This window comes from Clarias gariepinus, chromosome 21, assembly GCF_024256425.1.
Source record: "Clarias gariepinus isolate MV-2021 ecotype Netherlands chromosome 21, CGAR_prim_01v2, whole genome shotgun sequence".
In the NCBI taxonomy this organism is placed as follows: domain Eukaryota; kingdom Metazoa; phylum Chordata; class Actinopteri; order Siluriformes; family Clariidae; genus Clarias; species Clarias gariepinus.
Genome location: NC_071120.1, coordinates 19,659,016 through 19,680,048, shown reverse-complemented (window position 1 = coordinate 19,680,048; position 21,033 = coordinate 19,659,016). Strand labels below are relative to the sequence as shown.

The 21,033-nt window shown below is 37.2% G+C and overlaps 1 protein-coding gene across 6 annotated transcripts in view; it reads left to right on the top strand.

Moving 5' to 3' along the window:
* Window positions 1–13,241: 13,241 nt before the first annotated feature.
* slc4a4a (solute carrier family 4 member 4a) overlaps window positions 13,242–21,033 on the top strand; it is a 68,575-nt gene continuing 60,783 nt past the window's right edge. For 2 of the 6 annotated variants that reach the window (XM_053481402.1, XM_053481398.1), the window contains exons 1-2: window positions 13,243–13,448; window positions 13,712–13,777. In XM_053481402.1, coding sequence (XP_053337377.1) covers window positions 13,758–13,777 — 20 coding nt within the window. In that variant the 5' untranslated portion in view covers window positions 13,243–13,448; window positions 13,712–13,757. Of the gene's footprint in view, window positions 13,449–13,552; window positions 13,594–13,711; window positions 13,778–21,033 lie in introns of those variants that run through there. The other 4 variants (XM_053481401.1, XM_053481399.1, XM_053481404.1 and 1 more) reach the window with 4 other exon arrangements.

Below are 21,033 nucleotides of genomic sequence, written 5' to 3'. Positions count from 1 at the left end.
ATTTCTATTTCCTGTCAATAAAATTAAACGTTTTAATGCGACAGGCTGCAAAGTGCCTAAAGATACAATTTAAAAATTGTCTGTTTATGTAATAACCTCAGCAGCAACCTCATTTCCCCTCTCGTCTGTTCCAGCCACTCAGCATTCAGCATCAGCAGTATACTAATTACCGGCCTGATCATCTGTACCTGTTTCTCACTGGTTCATGTCTGAATGATTCATAGGTCACTATGTGGCTTTACAACCAAAAACTGGTCAGGTACAGGGACTGAATATGAGACGTCTGGCTCTTCTGAAGCAAAATATGAAGAAATTATAAGGTGGTTTAAGATTTTTGAACAAATTTGGCATTATGTATTTCTATCTCTGTCGAATCAGCTTACATCTACGAAGATGATGACATAAGGTTTTCATACCACTGCTATGCAAAAAAAAAAAACAACAACACTTGGCTCATCTTCTCCTTCCCTCCCTTAGACACTCTGTCTGGGAGACACCTCATTATGGATAGCAGCTCATCAGCTGAAATTTAATCCCAGCAAAACAGAACTGCTGCTACTGGGTGAGACATCCCTACGTCACGATCTGGTGATCTCCCTGGAGAAGTCTCTGATCTCACCTTCGGTTACTGAACACAACTTTGGTGTAACCAGGGACAATCGACTGTCCTTGTTCTCTCACTTTGCTAATCTGACATGCTCATTTGAACAACTTCTGTAAAACATAAGAGGGATTCATCATTCATTTCCATCCACTCTGGTCACGCAGGTGCTTGTTCAGTCCCTTGTCATTTTCTGACTGGACTATTGCCTCTGAGTGCAGTTTGACCCCTGCAGGTGATCCAGAATGCAGCTGCATGACTGGTTTTCAACCTTTGAAAATCCTCCCATACCATCTACTGGCTTCCTGTAGCTTCCTGGATCAAATTTAAACCACAGATGCTTGCCTACAAAGCCAAAAACAGGTCAGCACCCATTAACCTCACAGCATTTATCACACTCCACACTCCACCACACCCCCTCTGATCCGCTAGCACTGCTTGACTTGTCTCACCGTCTCTCAGGGCACAATGAATGCCTGCATCAACACTATCCTTTATGGCAGCATTTACACTTTCTGGCAAGATTTTTCATTATATGTGTAAGATTTTTGCATTCATATTTGGTTTATTGGCTTAGTAGATAGCATGGTCACGTTGCATCTCCAGGGTTGTGGGTTCAAATCTCATAGGGTTTGCATGTTCTTCCCAGTGCTTGCAGGTTCCCTTCAGGTACTCTACCTTCTAAAAAAACTTGTTTGGTAAGTTAACTTTTCCAAATTACCTGTAGCATGATTCTGTGTTCAATATTATGTGCTCATGCCCTCTGATATGTTGGCACCCCACCCATGGTGTACTCCAACTTATGCACTTAGTTCCCTGTGAAAGGCTCCCTAAAATATTTTTGCTCTATCTCATGAAGGATATTGTTAATTCTAGAGTTGGCTGTAGAAATTCCTGTTAGTATAATTTTTTTATTTTTATGTCCTTCCCAGTCCTTGACATCCTGCACATGGAGATATATCCTTCGCTTCTGTAGCAATTGCTAAAGGGGGCGACTTTCCAGCTCGTCATTCACACACTACAGGCAGTTTGGGAACGCTAATTAGCCTAACCAGCATGTCTCTGAACTATGAGAGATGAGTTAGTAAACCTACCAAGCATGCTGGGAACATGCAAACTCCATGCTCACAGACCTGAGGAGGGAATCGAACCCTGACCCTGGAGGTGCAAGATGACAGTGCTAACCACTAAGACAGTGTGCCGCCATACCATCTTATTCATCAAGACTACTTATACCAGCATTGGTAAAAGAAATTATTTAAAAAAAAATTGTGGGGGTCTATGATACATTTTTAGATCTGTGTCAGAGAAGTAAGTTTACATAATATATAAAAAACACTTGGTAACAGCAAATAAGACAATGTGGCTGCCTTTTTTTTTTAATGTCTATTTTCCTAAAAATTGAGGAAGCGCTTAAACCCTGCCAGTCCATTTCTGGCCCTGGTCCTTTTTATAATCTGTAGGTTGGTTTTGCTATTGTTTCCTGTCTGCTCTTTTACAGAATGTCCTGTTCATCTCCTGTGCTCCAGCCTGAGCCGAGGAATGCGCCAGAGGCACACGGTGTGTCAGAATGCTTTGAGAATGACGGGGAATGGTCTTAGGGGTCCTTAACTATTCCCTGAGATGTCTTTGTTTCCAATATCTTGTGTTATTAAAATGTCTCTTCGTAGGCCCTTGGTAAGGTGACTGTAATAAGACTGTACAGACAGGTGGCTCTCCGAAAGAGTTTCCATGCATGCAAAGCATGAATTGCCATATTGTATTTTTTAAAGGCATGGTTTAACACGCTTAAGTGGTTAAGGACACTCTCGCTTATGTTAGCTTATCCCATGTTTCTGAACTAACACATCACTTTTCAGTAATACTTTAACTTCATGTAGACAGCCACTAAATTAAAGAGCACCCCAAGGACATTATAGCACGTCACAAGCCCTATAGCGTGGGAGAACCACGACCTTTCAGCTAATGGTTGATCACTATTTAGCGCATGTCAGGCTCTGTGAAGTGTGAATGTGTGAAAAATTGCAAGTACAGGTCAACCTTGGAGAAATTAAGGCAGTCATTTTGTTGCACCTGGTCCTGAGACTTTTCACAGAAACTGGATTCATCTGTGCGTCATCAGGGGAATACTGCCTGTGTGTTCCAATTCAAGCCAGGACTTTTGATTGTGCAGAATAATAGAATACAGTTATGAAAGTCAAACTGGCTTTATTTCTCTATCTAATCCCCGGCACTTATCCCAGCCTTTCACTAGTGCTCGCCCACCCGACTCCTTTAATGGCCTGAATTACTTTAAGCAAGGTCAGGATTGTAGCAATAACTCCCAGCCAGGTTTCTGTAATGTGCGAGTGATGCTTGTGAATAATTGTGTGCACAGTTCCCACAGACAGATGCGTCTCTTCCACAGGATCAGGTGAATATACATGGAAATAGCTGCCGTGTCCCCGAAGCAACCTCAGCGCGGATCATTTACAGATGTACAGTCTTCTTCAAAATGTTTGCATCATACAAATGTTTTACTGCGACTAAAAGAGACTCATCATAGTCTTCTTTATATGACAATCAGATTTACGGTACACTTTCATTCACAAGAAATTTTAGTCTTGGTTTAACTTTGCCCTTTGGAAAAGTTTCCTTGCCAGTGTAATAAATGATACATGAGCCATTAAACTTGGTATATTGCAGACATCTACTTGTATTAGTAAAGGGTTAATGCTATATACACTACATATACATTATATTTTAAAAGTTTGATATCACTATTGGTTATGGTAAGGCGTCAAGGTGGCTTAGTAATTACCACTGTTGCCCTGCACCTCCAGGTCCTGGGTTCGATTCCTGCGTCGGGTTTGTTTTTTTTTCTGCTTGGTGGGTATCCTCCAAAGACATCCAGGTTAGACTAATTGGCGTTCCCAAATTAGTAGTGTGTGAATGTTGACCGGAGGGCCTACTACGGTAATGGAAATAAATACAACGGTCACCATTAGCCTCCAGGGTGCCCAGTTGAACTACAGAGGTTTCATGGATGGATGAATGCATGGATGAATGGATGGATGAGATTGGTAATGTTATTTTATCATATATTATTACTATATTGCCTAATTACATTTTTTTAAAACCTTAAGCATAGCTCTTAAATAATCATGACAAGAAGGTTAATCACAAATAGAAGAGGATTAAAAGACCACAAATATAAGTGCTACACCATGTATCATCATGTTTTATCAGTGCTACATTTTCCATCACGCTTTAGTTGCCCTGAGACAGTACATAATATTGTACTTTAGCGGCCTACACATGTTAATTTAATTTGAATAAGATTAAAAAAATTATACATGGAATATATATATATATATATGTGTGATTATATATGTTTATATGAATAACGCCCACAAATTGATTTAAAAAAAAGGATTTATTTCAGATTAATGTGTTTTTGCCTGATCCACATGTCAAATGTCTTAGTGAATCATAATGCTGATTAAACTTCTAATCCATGTATGGAGAAAAGCCACTCTGTCTCTGAACATTGTTTTCAGAACACTCAGCAGGAATTGTGAAAATTGCAGATGTTAACAGCACTCTACCATAAATATGATTATGATGTCTCCAATGGCCCTAAATTGTCCATCTGGAAATATTTCAGAGGTCATGCCTGAAGGAAAAAGAGCATTAACTGTTGAAGTATGTACTCCAGGATTCCAAGCTCAGGAATGTTCCATCTTCCATGAAAGTCATGTGGGCAACAGAGCTCAAAATAAACAGGTGGCTTAGAGATTAAAGTTCTGCGCTAGTCACTGGATGCTTTGACGACTGACAGAAAGACACCAGACTGAACAGCTTGTTTATTGCCTGGCTTTTTGATGTCTAGGCTAGATTTGACTTATGATTTCACAACTCACAACTCTGTTCTGAAAAAAAAAAAAAAAACATTTATAAGTTGCAGTTTCCTCAAGAGAAAAAGAAAAGTCTTAAGGGTGTTCAATAATACATTTGTGCAGGGCTGAAAAAAAAAAGATTACCCCTGTTTTGTTAATACACATGTCTCGAAAGAAAGGCAAGTCACACAGTTGCTAAATATTAGTCAGCAGGTGGCAAAATTGCCACTTCGAATACTTCACATCTATTTAGTTAGAGGTAACGCAACGCCATTGCAGAAAAGTAAGTAAAAGCTCAGATACTTTCTGTACATTTGAGTAGAGTAAAAGTGAAAAGCATCCTCTAATAAAACTCAAGTGAAGATACATTTGGCATCTTTTAAAAAAAAAAAAAAAAACTATCAAAAAAGTAATAAAATGTTTGAAATAAATCACAATTTATTGTAGTAATTCAATTTTAATGAGAAATAATGGTCTACTTCTGTCTATACAATTATGCAACTATTTCATGGTTGAAATTAAACAGAAACAGAAATGAATTTTACTGATTGTGAAAAAAAGACTAAAGACATGTTTCTACAATAAGTATTTGAATTTGCAATTAGCGTAAACCCTTGACTTCTGTTTTCTTTTCACCCTGTGCTAACCTCATTAATATGATTGTATTCTTAGTCCCAGACTCTACTATGTTCTTTTTCTCATTTGGGATAGCCCGTGTACATTTTCTAATAGTAGGCACAGTGTGTTAGAACAGTACACACCATACACAGTATGTGCTGTCATTATGAGTGCCTCATTAAAATGAGTCAGCCATCTGATACTATGTGTCAGCAGTGGCACAGGTTTTACAATGTGCAGGAAAATGAATGACACCAGTGCTTAAAGATTCAAACATCTCTATAATACTGTGACTGGTATCAGGTCAAATTTATTAATTATAGTGCTTATGTTATCCACCAATCAATCATAACATTAACACCACTGCCAGGTGAACTGAATGACATTTATTACCAATTATATACTAATAAGCTAGTGACAAGATCACAGGAACCCAAAGTTTATTCACGCTTGAGTGGACCAATGTATATCCCTTTAGTCTGACCTACAGCAAAATCTACTGCAGGACACTTTGCTGGAAAAAAATAAAATCTGGCCATTATAGAGGGGCGTCAGGACACCAGTGCACCACAGCCCACTCCGCACAGGGTATGGCAGGCAAGGAGCCCAAGACCTCCAAACTTCCCAGATCCCAATCTGAACAATCACCCATGGGATGCCCTGGACAGACAATGGAATGGGTCAAAGGAGGTCAGAGGTGTTACTTGGTGTTATCATGTAGAGCTTTAAATTTTTAATATTGTTTCAGGTAAACAGTAATGAGGCAGGTACTTGGAGATCCTTGTATAATGGTCTTACGAGAATATATATATATATAATATACCAAGTATTTGGGAGGGAATGTGATGTCCGTGTACAAGAACAATGGTGCCTGGTATATCTTTGGTGCCCACAAAACTTTTATATACACTCACATCTGTACATAAACATCTGTCATCCAGCAACATACCTATTGTTAATATTAATAATAACTGATATAACTCTTAGACAAAAAAAGAACTTAAACCTTACCATACTAAATTATTTAGTCAGATATTGTACATGAACAAATGCAAATGTTAAAGGTAAACTTTAACATCTTGTGTCTCATGTGCCGCAGGTAATACTACTGATTGCTCATCTTTGTCATCACTTTTAATTTCTTGTAATTAAATGGTTTGCCATGGTCTGTGAAGCCCTTGAAAATGGATTAGATATGGTTGGTGTTACATAAAAGGTACACTACAAAGACCAGGGCCTGTATTCACAAAGCTTTTTAGAATTCTCTCAGAGAGCTCCTACCTTAGCCTAAAAAGTCCTAGCTGAGAGTCTTAGACTAAAAGTGATCTAGAAAACGTCTAGTAGAAAAACATTTATCTTAATAAGGAGGTGTGGTTGACCACATTGCTAGGGATGATGCAACAATTCAAGGACTGTGATTGGTTGACAAAAAATCTGTAAAGGTCTACATAAGGTCTTCTGTATGTGCTTATTGTCAAAATAGAATATATGATAATATAATCAATAGAAGAAATTGTATAAATCATGACTACTACTACACTACTACTTTTAACAGCATTTTTACCTTAGAAGCTGTTTTTAGGGCCAAGATTTTTTGTGAATTATTTTTATCCTCACTAAGATTTAGTCCTAAATTTAGGTGTAAATTCTAAGAAAATGTCATAATTCTAAGAATTTCCTTAGAATTTCATCACTAGGAGCAAATTTTAGGCTTAAGAAGCTTTGTATATATGGGCCCAGACCTCTAGAAGAGACATATTAGCTTAGGGTATTATCATCAAGTGCTGTGAGAGACCGTGCACTTCAAATAGGAGCTAAGTCCAACATGAAGCACTGTAGTAAAGTAGCTCTGGATCAAAAGAGCCACGTTAGGTGGGCAATAATTAAAAGTCTCAACCCCAAACCACAGTAAAATAACAGTTTCAGCAAGTCCATGCTGTCCATCGCTGTGGCTGTCATTTTCTGTTCTCTTTATAAGAATAACAGGATTTAAATAGAGATGGAAATAATGCATTTAAGTTGCTTAACACATGTTGCGGGCTGCCTTTACTGTGATTTTATTAAATTATCTATGTGCATGGGGTTTGCCTGTTCTCCCTGTGCTTGGTGGGTTTCCTCCCACAATTTAAAGATTAGGTTAATTGGCATTCCCAACTTGTCCATAGTGTGTTTTGGTACCCTGTGATTGGTACCCTGATTGTACCCCACCTCTTATGCCCCAAGGTAGGACCCTGTACACAGCATAAGTGGTACAGAAGATGATGCCTTTTCCCGAAACATTAGCTTTCACTGGCTTCATATCTGGAAAGTAACAGATAGATACTGCAGTTAAAAAGTATTCAAAATAGTTCACACATGGTTTCTGCTACTGAAGTTGGGAAACATTCAAAATGCTTATACTATCATCACTGAAGACCACATATTGCCCACTATTGATGATGAAATTCATGGAAGTCACTCAGGGTGTATTTACACTACGATCTCACAGTTCTGGGTACAATTGACCCTCTCAAGCATAGATTAGAGTACCATGCTCATGTCTACTTGAAAAGGTGGTCTTGAGCACGGTTGGCATCACATTTGAAAGCCAAATGTACCTACACCAGTAAGGAGTCCAAGGTTTAAACTGAGACATCACTACTACAGTCTATTTCTTCTAATATCTGCAAATACACACAGCTCACAACGATCTCATCCAATCAGTAGGAAGTCAGATTTAAGAGTCGTTCTTTCTTTGAAATATCAATTATATTAGGCATATCTAAGACTGGGACTTACGTGTATTCTTCTTTTCTTTATGTTCATAGGTTAATCACAAATCAAATAGGTGGATACTGCGGCCTACTGTTCCTGTAAGTGTACTTGGACAGGGAACAATATTACTAATATGAGAGCAATTGCACCAAGTGCCTTTAAACTCACCACAGATCACATGGCATGCAAAGAAGCAACATTCAATCCGTAAAATCTGGCAATCCTAACATGCTGGGGCTTTGCAAGATATAACCATATCTCATAAAGAAGAACATTTGTGGTGCACCCCAAAGCAGCTGCTTACTTCCACATTGTCTTTAGAATCCTAGCTGGACCCAAAGCTCTCGTCTCATTGTCATCGTCTATACTGCTTTGGGTCCAACTAGGGATCTTAAGACAGGGGTGCACCACAAAGCAGGTGCTTACATATCCACCTTGTCTATTCTTCTATACTTCTACCTTATCTATACTTCTAATGCTATCGCCTCATTGTCATCGTCTATACCACTTTATCCTGTATGCAGGGTTACGGTGTAGCCTTTCCCAGGAGACTTATACTGGTATACTGGCCTTGTTAGACTCTGACAACCAACTATCCAGTAAGTTAAACAGTGAGACAAAAAAACCTCGCTGGAGACATCAAGTTGTTTCTAAAGTAAACTGTAAAGGTATACAAAAAAAACTGTATCAAAATAACATTCTTATATGTATCACACAATATACTCAATTGTATACTTACGTACAGATGTTGTGTCTAACTAAAGCAAAGAAAGATGATATTTAGAATGAGCCTTACAGCTACAACATTCTGCTGACTCACTGCAGTTCTAATTGAACTTCCATTTACTGGAACTATGTGGCTGCTTTTCAAAATTAAAGTCCTTACTTAAATATACACATACAAAATAATAAATTTAATGAAAAACCTAAATCAATTCAGTCCTGCACAAAGGGCATGAGGCGGGGTACACCCTGGATTGGGTGCCAGTTTATCACAGGGCACACACATACATACTGTACATACATACACACTCACATGCTCATTCTCAGTTCTAACCAATATGCCACTCTGCTGCCCTCAAAGGTGGACATTTATTACAATTGCCAGAAGTGCTAGGTTCATCTACAGTGAACTCAAGAACTGAACTATAAGCTTTTTCGTCTAAAAGATATTAAGGTTTAACAGTGTACGGAATCTTGCTTGGGACGAAATTGAAGTTTTGTTTGCTTGAAAAAAGATTAAGAAAATCAATGTCTGAAACATCTAGAATCTTATAAACGTCATTGTCTTCACACTTGTTGAGTCTTCACTTTTACAACAGACATAAGCATTTGAATTAACTGATAGCAATGTAATTAGACCATTATGGGATAGTTATGGCTTAATGTATTACAGCTCTAAATTACTGGCAGGTTGCTGCAGTTGGGCCCTTGAGCAAGGCCCTTAACCCTGTCTGCTCCAGGGACACCATAATAACTGCCGACCCTAATCTCTGACCCAGTCTACTAACATACATATACTTTTCTGCAGAGTGGAATTCCTCATTATTTACATATCCCTGCTTTGTTAGTAGGCAGGGGTCAGAGCGCAGGGTCAGCTATTATATAGTGTCCCTTAACCCTGTCTGATCCAGGGACACAGTATAATGTCTGACCCTGCGCTTTTAATACTTAATACTCAATACTAATAAAAGTAATTTCAGCAACGAAGTCAGGAAGGTCTTAGTTATTTATTTGTTTATTGGTTTATTTATCATACGGGATTATCTAAACTGCATATTGTATTTTGTTGCAGGTTTTACACCAAATCTTTTCCCTGACCCAACCCTCCCATTTTTATATAGGCTTAGGAGAAGTGTTACGGTGCCCTGCAACTCCAGTGGCTATGTGGTGAACCAATGCCTAATAATGTATAGCCTTTATCCACTCAATGGGCATGCAAGGGGTGAATTCAGTTCAAATCTTTAGATTATAGTAACTTCATAGCAGCTTCAGTGTGTAATTAATCTCAATTATGTTTTGTTTATCTTGGGATTCATTCAGTGACTTGCTTTTCCTGCTTGTCAAACTCTAAACACTATATATCGTAATAGACTGTGTTTACTTCACAATTTTACAAAAGAATACAACAAGACAAATTGCATTATTTTTATTAGAATTACTACTTCCTAATCTATCACTCATCGTCTATATTGCTTTATTCTGTATGCAGTGTCAGGGGGCCTGGAGCCTATCCCAGGAGACTTTAAGGGCAAAATTTTTTCGCAGGGCATACACATACATACACACACTCACACTCTTGACTCATAATATATGAGTGTACTTATTGTATATTATAAAACATTATAAAGCAAAGTGTTTTATGAAATTAATTGTTCATACTTAGTGAATATTTTTTTACAGTATGACTCAAAAATATTCAAAATTACATCCTCTGACTTTAGAGCATTTGTTTACAGTGGTTGTCGAAAGTATTGACACGAAATTGAAATCATTGTTTTAATTTTTCTTAAATGATTACAAACAGGATAATAAGAATAATCTGTTATTGTATGCAATGGAATTGCTATATAACATTCAGTATTTAGTAAAAAAAAAACCTTTCAATTTTCAAAACCTGTTGGATCCGGCCGGGGCATAGAGTCAAAAAGACAACTGCAGTACTCTGGTCACACTCGCTCAATTCATCCCTGCTGGATTCTTCCTGAGGATCATGTACAGAAAACTGTCTCTTGACTGCTACTACTATTGTCCAACAATTTCATATTGGGTTTATTTCTGGAGATAAACCAAGGCATAGCTCCAGAAGCTGAGTACCAGTCTCACATAGACAGTTTATCACAATTTTTTTTCAGTTAATTAGTCCAACTTTTCAGCCAGATAGACTGAACTAATTAGTGAAATCACCTGTTTTGTGCGCAAGGAGAACTGTAACACAATGGCATATGTTTTCTTAATACTTACCACCACTGTATATGCTGAAAACAGGAATGATTAACATTTTTAGTGCAATACAAACTGATGTTATTACATGCAGAGATGATTTCTGATTTATGGGTAATCTGCGCTGATTCTGACATATTGAGGTCACACGGAACCAGTCAAAAATTTTGGACATAAGTTTTGATTTATTTTTCTACTTTCTAGACCAGTACTGGAAATTTTGAACAACAACAAAAGTCGGTTGTCATTTTAAGATATGAAAGTCAGTTGTTCTGGAATAGTTCGTGCAAGAACAGTATTGTCAATTGCATTTTTCAAAACCCATCAAGCCATCAAGCTGGCTCTCATGAAGACAATCCCAAGAAGGCAAGACCAAAACGTAGCTCTGCTGCAGAGGAGAAGTTCATTTAGCGTTACCAGCCTTTAAAAATCACACATTAACAGTATCTTTATCAAGGATTTAAAGAGCATAAGTAGCAAACACATCTCAACATCAACTGTTCAAATAGGTTTTCTGCATATGTTGGATTTTTTACAATGCATAATAATAAAAAAAAAAATCAGGAAACACCATGGAATTAGAATATGTGTGCAAACTTTGGACAGGTATTGAGGCAAAAGCAAAACTAAAGACTCACTTATTTAGAATGGCTTTTATTATTTTATAATTTTGTTTTACAACAACAAAAATGATTGTTGTAATTTTTTATTATTTTGTTTTATTATTATTATTATTATTATTATTATTATTATTATTATTATTATATATATTTTTTTTATTTATAATTATGTGTTATTTTGTTTTTGTATTTTTATTTTTATAGCCACTTTATTGTCATATTTAGTGCTGTGAAGCACTTTGGTTCAACTTAGTAAAAGTGCTATATAAATAAATGTTGATTGATTGATTGATTGATTGAGGTAGTGTAGAAAGTAGCAAAAATAAAAAAATAAAAAACCTTTGAATGAGTAAGTGTTTTTAAACTCTTGACTGGTACTGTACATGCATAACACCTCATATGTTAACAAGTGTTAATTGTGTTTTTACAAAGACTGTGTAAAAGATGCTTTGTAGATAACATTACATTTTGCATTGAGCACTGCATATGTATGGAACCTTTCAGGCACTCCCTGTACATGCACAGCGGAGTACATTGTTGTATGGGGAAATGTAATTTAGTTAGCCTCGACTGGAGTCTAGAGTCAATGATGTCTGGTTGTCATTTACAGTGTTACAGGTTGTAAAGTGCAGAGTCGATAAGTTGTAAGAGAATAAAGTGTTTCATTCATTCGTCTTCTCTACTGCGTTATCCTGTACAGGGTTGCAGGGAAGCCTGGAGCCCATTCCAGGAGACCTTTGGGCTACGAGGCAGGGCACACACACTATGGGCGATTTGGGACTGCCAAGTAGCCTAGGACTGAAAGAGGAAACCAGAGGAAACCCACCTAGCATGTGGATGACATGCAGACTCCACACACAGACCCTGGAGGTGCTAGAGCCTACCCCAAAAGACTCAGGGCACGAGGCAGGGTACACCGTGGACGAGGTGTCAATCCATCACAGCGCACACTCTGCAATCTGGGAACGCCAATTAGCCTAAAATGCATGTCTTTAGACCAAGCACAGGGAGAACATGCAAACTTGACACACACAGACTCCGAGGTAAGGTGAAAGGTAATAGTGCTAGCCACTAAATTACCGCGCCACAGTGAACAGTATAATAAAAAAAAGTTATTTAGTTAGTCTCAGATTTAATGAGTGTAGGATTAAATTATGTCCAGTTGTCATTCAGACTGGTACCGGCTGTAAATTTGCATAGTAGATGTATTGTAAAGGTGCATGGTGGCTTAGTGCTTAGCCATTAAGAGGTGCAAAGCACTGTGGGTTCGGGTTCGATTGTGCACCTCTAGGGTTCGGGTTCGATTCCCACCTCAGGATCTGTGTGCATGGAGTTCGCATGTTCTTTCTATGCTTGGTGGGTCTCCTCAGGGAAATCTAGTTTCCTCCCACAGTCCAAAAACATGCAGATTAGGCTAATTGGCATTCCCGAATTGCCAAATTACAAATTGTGTGTGAATGCCAGTGTGAATGTTGACCGGAGCTCCTGCCACAGAATAAAGTTTTAAATGTAGGATCAGGCATGTTTAGTTCAACCGAAGGTATATGATGTTTAAATTAAATAATGTTGAATTATAAGTAATTGGATTGAATATACTGTATGTCCGATAGGCGTCGCTGTTTCTCGTGCGTGAAAAAGAAGAGAATAAATGCGCTGAAGTTGGCAGTGTGAACAAAAAAAAAAAAAAAAAACACAGCAGCAGCAGCCCTGTGACAGATCCAGAGCGAATATACAGAAGTAACCCTGAGTGTGGTGTTTACATAGAATTTAGCAACAAAAAAAAGAGAAAAAAAAACACACACACACACGCATGCACAGCTCAGTTTAAGAGTTCGGTCTGATACAGGTTAATTCACCTGTCCCTCTTCAGGTGAGCCTTCGCCTCTTAGTTTTTTTCTTCCCTCCCCTGACGTCTGACTTCTGGCGTGACGTTTTCGGATGAATGACGCTTCAAATATGAACCGAGGCTTCACGCGCTGTAGCGGAGCAGTGCGCGCTCACATGACGAACTGAAAGACTGCGGAAGAACAGAAGGTATAAATGTTTCTCATATTCGAGTTAAATATAAACTTAGATTCTCTTTCTCTTTGATGTCATCCTTTGATAGTTTCTGTGAACTTTCCCCAGCCCTTCACGCGCACGCGTTTTATTTTTGCCTGGATTTTAAGTGATTTGAATTGTAAAGTTTTAAATATTTAAAAAGAATATATGTTTCGATATTTACCAAAAGTTATTTATTTGTTTGTTTGTTTGTTTATTTATTTATTTATTATTTCATTTTTTCTTGTTTGTTGTAGCAGTGTCCGAACAGAAGAACAGCTGGGGGGAATCTGAATTTCAGAAATGAGCGGCGGAAAAAGCAAGTAAGTGAACACTGCATTCATCTGTGCTGCGTTCAAGAAGTTGTACTCTCGGGTTACAGCAAAGCCAGGCTCCAGGGTTGAATGAGTGCATTCAGTGTTTAATTATATAAATGGAGCCCAAATATACTGCACATACTCTACACACACACATGCACACACACACACACACATAGAGAGAGAGCTTTCATGAGATCGAAGTCCTTTATTAAGTTAGTGAACTTGCATTTCTGCAGGTCATTGCAATAGGTGCACAGTGGTGCATGAACATCTAATCTATTTCTTAGTAAAAGTTAAAGCTAAACAGTGTAATACTTTTGTGCAAGAGTTCATTCATTCGGCATGATTTGAAGGGTTTCCGCACGTGGTGTAATGTTGCAGCCCTGTCATATATATAATATTATGCATCTTGCATAAGCATGTACTTTTCCCCATTTGTGTTAAGCAATAGTTTATTTTTTGCCTTAAAGTCAGCCCTTGACTCTGACCTACAGATTGCTACTTAAAATCCTTTGACTTCGACTTATCCGTGTGACATGCTGACAATGGCATTAGGACTGAGAGAAAGTTCTCAAAAGACTAGCATTGTCTTTACTGTAAGAACAGACTTAGTGCACAACACTGATTTGCACAACACTGATTTCAAGTTACCAAAAAAATGCTTGTACTCTGAATAACTAACATGACAGCAATCAAGCATGACGTCTTGTTTTTTTTCTCCAATATCCATCAATTTTACATTAATAAATTACTCCTGAAATGAAATGATTTATTTTTTATTGATCTTTCCTTAATGCCAACCGTAGAACTTTTACTTTCTAAGTTTTACAATTACAATTCAAATGTATTGATTTGACAGATTTTTTAATTTTTTTTATTTATTTATCCAGATGTGGCTTACTGTACCGGGAAAGTAAAATATGATTCAAGCACAGACCTGTAAAAGGATCTGACAGTGATATAATTGCAGAACTAGAACAAAGACGCACATACACAAAGCCATAGGTAAGGTCAGGGCTATTAATCACATACAGAGAGAATGAACGATGTCTAGACACAAGAACTGGATTGAATCTTTGCAGACAGGAGTATAACAAATGTGACACTTTTGTTGTGTATTCAGGTGTAATGTAACGTACATCTCGGGACATTTCTCTGACCAACGACATGCTTGTTTTTTTTTTGTCCTAGTGGTTCTCGGGGTATTATTGAAATTGTATGGCTGTGATTCAGCGCTGTGAACACGTAAACATGAGGCTACATGTCATATTCAGCTTGATGTTGTTAGTAGTGTCTTTATGCATGTTGAAGCACATTTGCGTTAGGAACTTTGCTGCTGGCTGTTCTACAGAACACTTGTTTTTCTTGGTTTGTTCCATAGGTGGCAATGGAGTTTTGGGAAGGGAGAGTACTAGAGAGGGCCAGGACAAACATCTGAATATTTATAGCACAAGGGAGATATAATCAATTCACGTGAACGTTTATACCCGTGCTCGTATCCATAGACAATAATAATAATAATAATAATAATAATAATAATAATTATTATTATTATTATTATTATTATTATTATTATTATTATAACAACAATAATAATAAATAATATGTTTCATTGTTTAATCATGTTGAGACACATCAGGGTTTCTTAGTGTTACAAAAGTACTGCCAATTCCTAGAATACCTACAGTACCTACAATATTCTAGGAAACCATCTTGCTGTGTTTGGTGTTGTGATATTGATATATGGTTTTAGGTTTAGACTGAGTCAACATAGGCCTAATTATCAATTATTAATTTATTTACTTATTTGTCATATGTTCCAGACAGTACTATCTACATTATATAGTATGATTCATTTCAGAGCGTGTGTAATATGAACAGAAACTTATTTTTACAAAGTTTAGCATATAACATCTTTATAATAATAATAATTATAAAATCTCTGGGTAACTTGAGTCGCTTTATGGAAACAGCAATTTTGAAAGATTTGCTGTTTATATGTAAACAGATATTTCCATAGTAAAAGCCATTCTGTGCCAAATAGCTGACTCAGTGTGTATCCATGTGGCTCATCCACTTGTTGTGGTTAGGACTTTCTCTCTCTTTCTCACTCTTTTGCTCTCTCTCTCTCTCTCTCTCTCTCTCTCTCACTTTCTCTATTCCTCTGTGTCTTTGCCTTTATTACTTCATGCCTTCATTCAAAGTGCTATGAGGGAAAAAATGTGGGTCCAGACTGACATTCATTCTTGCATAACTACATAACTTTTTTTTTTTTTTTAATATAGTTGCTGAATAATACTCTTTAGGATGATCGTAGAATGAGTTATAATAGGGGAAGATGTTATATAATGTTCTGGATGTATCATGTAATTATTACCTACAGTATGTTCATTTTGTATAATTAAAGTAGTACTTGGTTTAGAAAAGACATTGCTCTATATCATAGCTCAAGTCAGAGGTACACCCTATATAAAAACATTTAAACACAGTTTTTCACAATTCCTAATATTATATCCTAGAAACATTCCCTGTTTTCGGTGAGTTAGGATCACTACTTTATTTTGAGAATGTGAAATAATAGTAAAGGGAAATAATACTTTCAGTTTTTTATTTCTTTAACACATTCCCAGTGGGTTAGAAGTTTCACTCTCACTCACTCATCTTCTATACCCCTTTATCCTTTATTCAGGGTCACAGGGACCTGGAGCCTATTCCAGGAGGCTTAGGGCATGAGGCAGGGTACACCCTGGACAGAGTGCCAATCTATCGCAGGGCACACACACAAATTCACACACTACAGGCCATTTTTGAAACGTCAGTTAACCTTATCTACATGTCTTTGGAATGTGGGAGGAAACTCACCAAGCACGGGGAGAACATGCAAACTCCATGCACACAGGGATGGGAATCGAGTAAGCCTTTAAATTGTTTTACTTGGGTCGAACCTTTTGGGTAGCCTTCCACAAGCTTCTCACAATCAGTTGCTAGAATTTTAGCCTATTGCTCCTAAAAGAACTGGTGTCAGGGTTGTAGATCTCCTTGCTCATATGCACTTTTTTAGTTCTTCCCATAAATTTCCTATTGAATTCTATTGGACAGGGACCCAAAAATTGCTTTATTGTCCTTAAGACATTTTACCACAACTTTGGAAGTATCCTTGGGGTCAGAGTTCATTTGGAAGACCCATTTCTGGTCAAGCTTTAACGTTCTGGCTGATGTTTTGAGATGTTGCTTCAATATATCCACATAACCTTCCTTCATCATGATGCCATCTATTTTGTGAAGTGCATCTTTCTCTTCTAAAGTGAAGCCCCCCGTCCACAACATGATGCTGCCACGCTCGTGCTTCATGGTTGGGATGGCGTTCTTCAGCTTGCAAGCCCACTACTTTCCCCTCCAGTTACCCATGACCATTGTGGCCAAACATTTACAATTTTGTTTCATCAGACCACAGGATATGTCTCCACAAAGTAAGGTTTTTGACTTCATGTACAGCTACAAACTGTAGTCTGTTTTTTATGGTGGTTTTGAGCAGTGACTTTTGAGCAATCTTTCAGGTTATATATTAGTCTGGTTTTACTGTGGATATAGAAACTTTTATATATATAAAACTTTTTTCCACCAGTGTCTTCACAAGGTCCATTGCTGTCGTTCAGGGCTTGAGTTGCACTTTGCGTACCAAAGTCCTTTCATCTCCAGGAGACAGTATACATCTCTTTCCTGAATGGTATGAAGGCTGTGTGGTCCCATGGTGTTTATACTTGTGTAATATTGTTTGTACAGATAAACGTGGTACTTCTTTCAGGCATTTGGAAATTGCTCCCAAGGACGAACCAGGCTTGTGGAGGTCCACAAGTCTTGACATATTCATTTAGATTTTCCCATGATGTCAAACAAAGAGTAACTTGAGTTTGAAGGTAGAGCCAGACTTGCACATCCAATTAAATAAAATGATGTCAGCTTCTAAAGCCATGACATAATTTTCTGGAATTTTCCAGAATGTTTAAAGGCACAGTCAACTGAATGTATGTCAACTTCTGATAAACTAGAATTAAATTATAAGTAAACAATTGTTAAAAAAATACCTTTCATCATGCATAAAGTAAAACTATTTGCCCAAACTATAGTTTGTTAATGTAAAAACTGTGTCATGGTTAAAAAAATTGTTTTAATTACTTCAAGTGTATGTAAAATTCTAATGTCAACTGTATAGAATTCAGAAAATGCTTTATTTGTTTCAATATATTTTACATTTACATTTCAGCATTTGGCAGACCCCATTATCCAGAGCGACTTATTATATATATTTCTTATAAGTATTTCATCTGAGAAGTTTATTTGTTCTACACTAGTGATTAAAATCTTAGGACCTACAAAGAATTCCAGAGCACATACTCTTTTGGATATACACTTCAGCTGAATCTCGGTGAGGAAATGATGATCTGCTGATCTCGTTGAAGACACGAGGACAAATTTGTTTAGCTGTCTTTGGGGGGTAAATGCATTCTTTAATGCGGTGTGTTGAATCTGGAAAAGATAAGAAATGTGTTTCTAAAGGGCCCAAGCACTGCTATCAGATCGACCTGATCCATCCTTCCTGTATGTAGCGATTATTTTAATTTGTACTTATTACTTTTGAACAGCAAACATGCGATCCCAGTTTATGTTGCTTAGATAAGGCGGTTTGTTTTCCTAGCGCGATGAACTTGTTTAATTAACTTGGTGATTAACTTAAAAAGAAAAAGAAAGTATGGTAAAATGTTAAATAGGCCCATGCAGACACCACAGTCCAGGGTTGCACGATTCGATCAAAAAATCTCATTGTGATTATTTTGACACTCTGATTGCGATTTAAACTGCAATATTAAACTATTAAATGTACTGTATAAAAATGGCACAAATTATTTCAATAAGGAGATTTTTGACTGTATTTATTTATCAACACAAAATTATTTTTAAAAATTAGACAAATACTTATATTATTGACAAACACTACATATAGTCCCAAAAAATGTATTGCCACCTATAAGGTAATTTTTTTTCTATTTGATTTAGATTTTTTTTTATGCGACTAATTGTCACAACACATGACATCACAAGATGGTTTTCTTGCAATTCTAGGTCTTCTTTTTACATCAGGTCCCTCAAATCATTGGATTTTTTAATATATTACTATTGCCACTTACTTGTTACAAGCTTAGATATGTACTTAAATACACAGTCTATATTTTTTGTGTATTACCATGATATGATTATGATGACAATCAAGATATAACCCATGTCAGAATCTTGATAGGCAGCATACCTTATAGCAGCTTATACTTGCTCCTGGGGGCCGATTTGTCCGCGAGACAGCATGAGGCATACGGTGCCGCTAGAAACTCCGGGCCCAATATACTAGTCTCCTAACCATAATCAAGCCCAGCCCTTTTAATTGCCACAGCATTTTTATGATCCCCTGTGCCTCGGGGCAAATGGAATTGTATTTAATTACCCCCGCCCCCTTTAAAGCAACCCCGCTCAGCATTACATATACAGTAAGCTATAGGCGGACAAACTTGCTGCTCTGGCTAAAACATATAACTTCTAGAGAAAGTTTAAACTCTCAGGACTTGGCATCAGATCCAGAGTTGCAATCCTCACTCTTGCAACTTTTTTCTATTAGTTCAACCATAGTTACTGAATAATTTATACTAGTTAATGAGTTAAAATAAAGACATAAAGAAATCAGGAATAAGTTGGCAGTTTAATTGCCGGCCTCTAAGCTAACAAATTCCAAGATAAAGGGCTAGTGATCAGAAGCAGATGTCATATACATATTTGGCCTCCCATCAAGCCATATTACATTTCAAACTATTAAAGCCAGAATTTGTCCTTCCTTTTTTTAAAAAAAAGATGGTTTAATGCTGATGCAAGTGCCGATCTTGTTTATTTCGCCCCAAAATACTATCAAAAACAACACACAGTCAAGGCCAGAAGATTTACCATGAATTATGATAGCATGGCAGACACAATCAGATTAGGGAATAGCACAGACCAAATGAAAAACAAAGCCAGACAAAGAGCACTATACAAGAGGCGTAATATAAACTAGTGTTCATTAACCAAAACGTGACTCAGGTGCAAGCTATCAAGTGACACGATGCGGTGTGGTGCGGTGACTGAAGGGACTTCTTGTTCAGTGTCTTTTTTTTGTGCTACTATGACAAACAACAAACTTTTGTACTGAAGGTCTGTTTTTGGGTGGTCATGGGAAATTTTGGTTCTATGCTAATTTACAATATAATATACAAACCTAATCTCCTGCCTAAGAAAAAAAGGATATTATTATTATTATTATAATATTATTAAAAGTATATTATTTTATGGATTTTTATTAAAAAACATATCCAAAGCATTTTTGCAGAAATAGAACAATTTCTCTAAAGGTTTGTATATGTTAACTTAGAAGGGAGCAAGTTCTACTAGACGAGTGTTGCTGCAACTACTGCAAGAGAATCTCACACATCTCACTCATATCCATAAATAGAAATTGCATTGCAACACTACTTTAACCATTTCTCCAAAATGATCCACGAAAGTGACTTTTAAACAGATCTCCTCATACGAGAGCTGAAAATCCATGCGAAATCTGGCGAACTTTCCGTCTCTGTACTCGTGTTATGGCTGCGTTTTTGTTCTTTGGACTCCTTTTATCTTACACTTAGGAAAGTTTCACAATTTCATATGTCATATCCTGCTAGGAAGCCGTAAACCATTGAGCTTCAGCCGTTTAGTGTGAACGGCTTCACTCCTGCCTGTAGCTGCTTTGCAACCAAATCTAACGCACATTCATTTATATGCAAATCTAACAGTTAAGGTTAAACGATGACTTGCAAACGACCATCACATCACAAAGGAAAGGTCTTGAGTGCTTTAAATGGTCCAGGCGATTAGGTTTGGTGTTTTTTTTTTTTAGGACCAAGGTTTACTGAACTCCATTACTATTTAGCACTAAGAGTCTAATTACTGTATTTAAAGGAATGTGAAAAGCATTTTACACTTTAACCTTCTTTTAATTATGTCATTTAGTATATTGTTATTATATTATAAATATATAATTCACTGACTTTTGTAAAAGTAATAAGGAGGAAGTGGTTAGCACTGTTGTCTCACATGTTCAAGGTTGGGGGTTCAGTCTGTGTATGTGTGTGTGTGTGTGTGTGTGTGTGTGTGTGGAGTTTGCATGTTCCCTCTGGGCTTGGTGAGTTCTCTTAGGG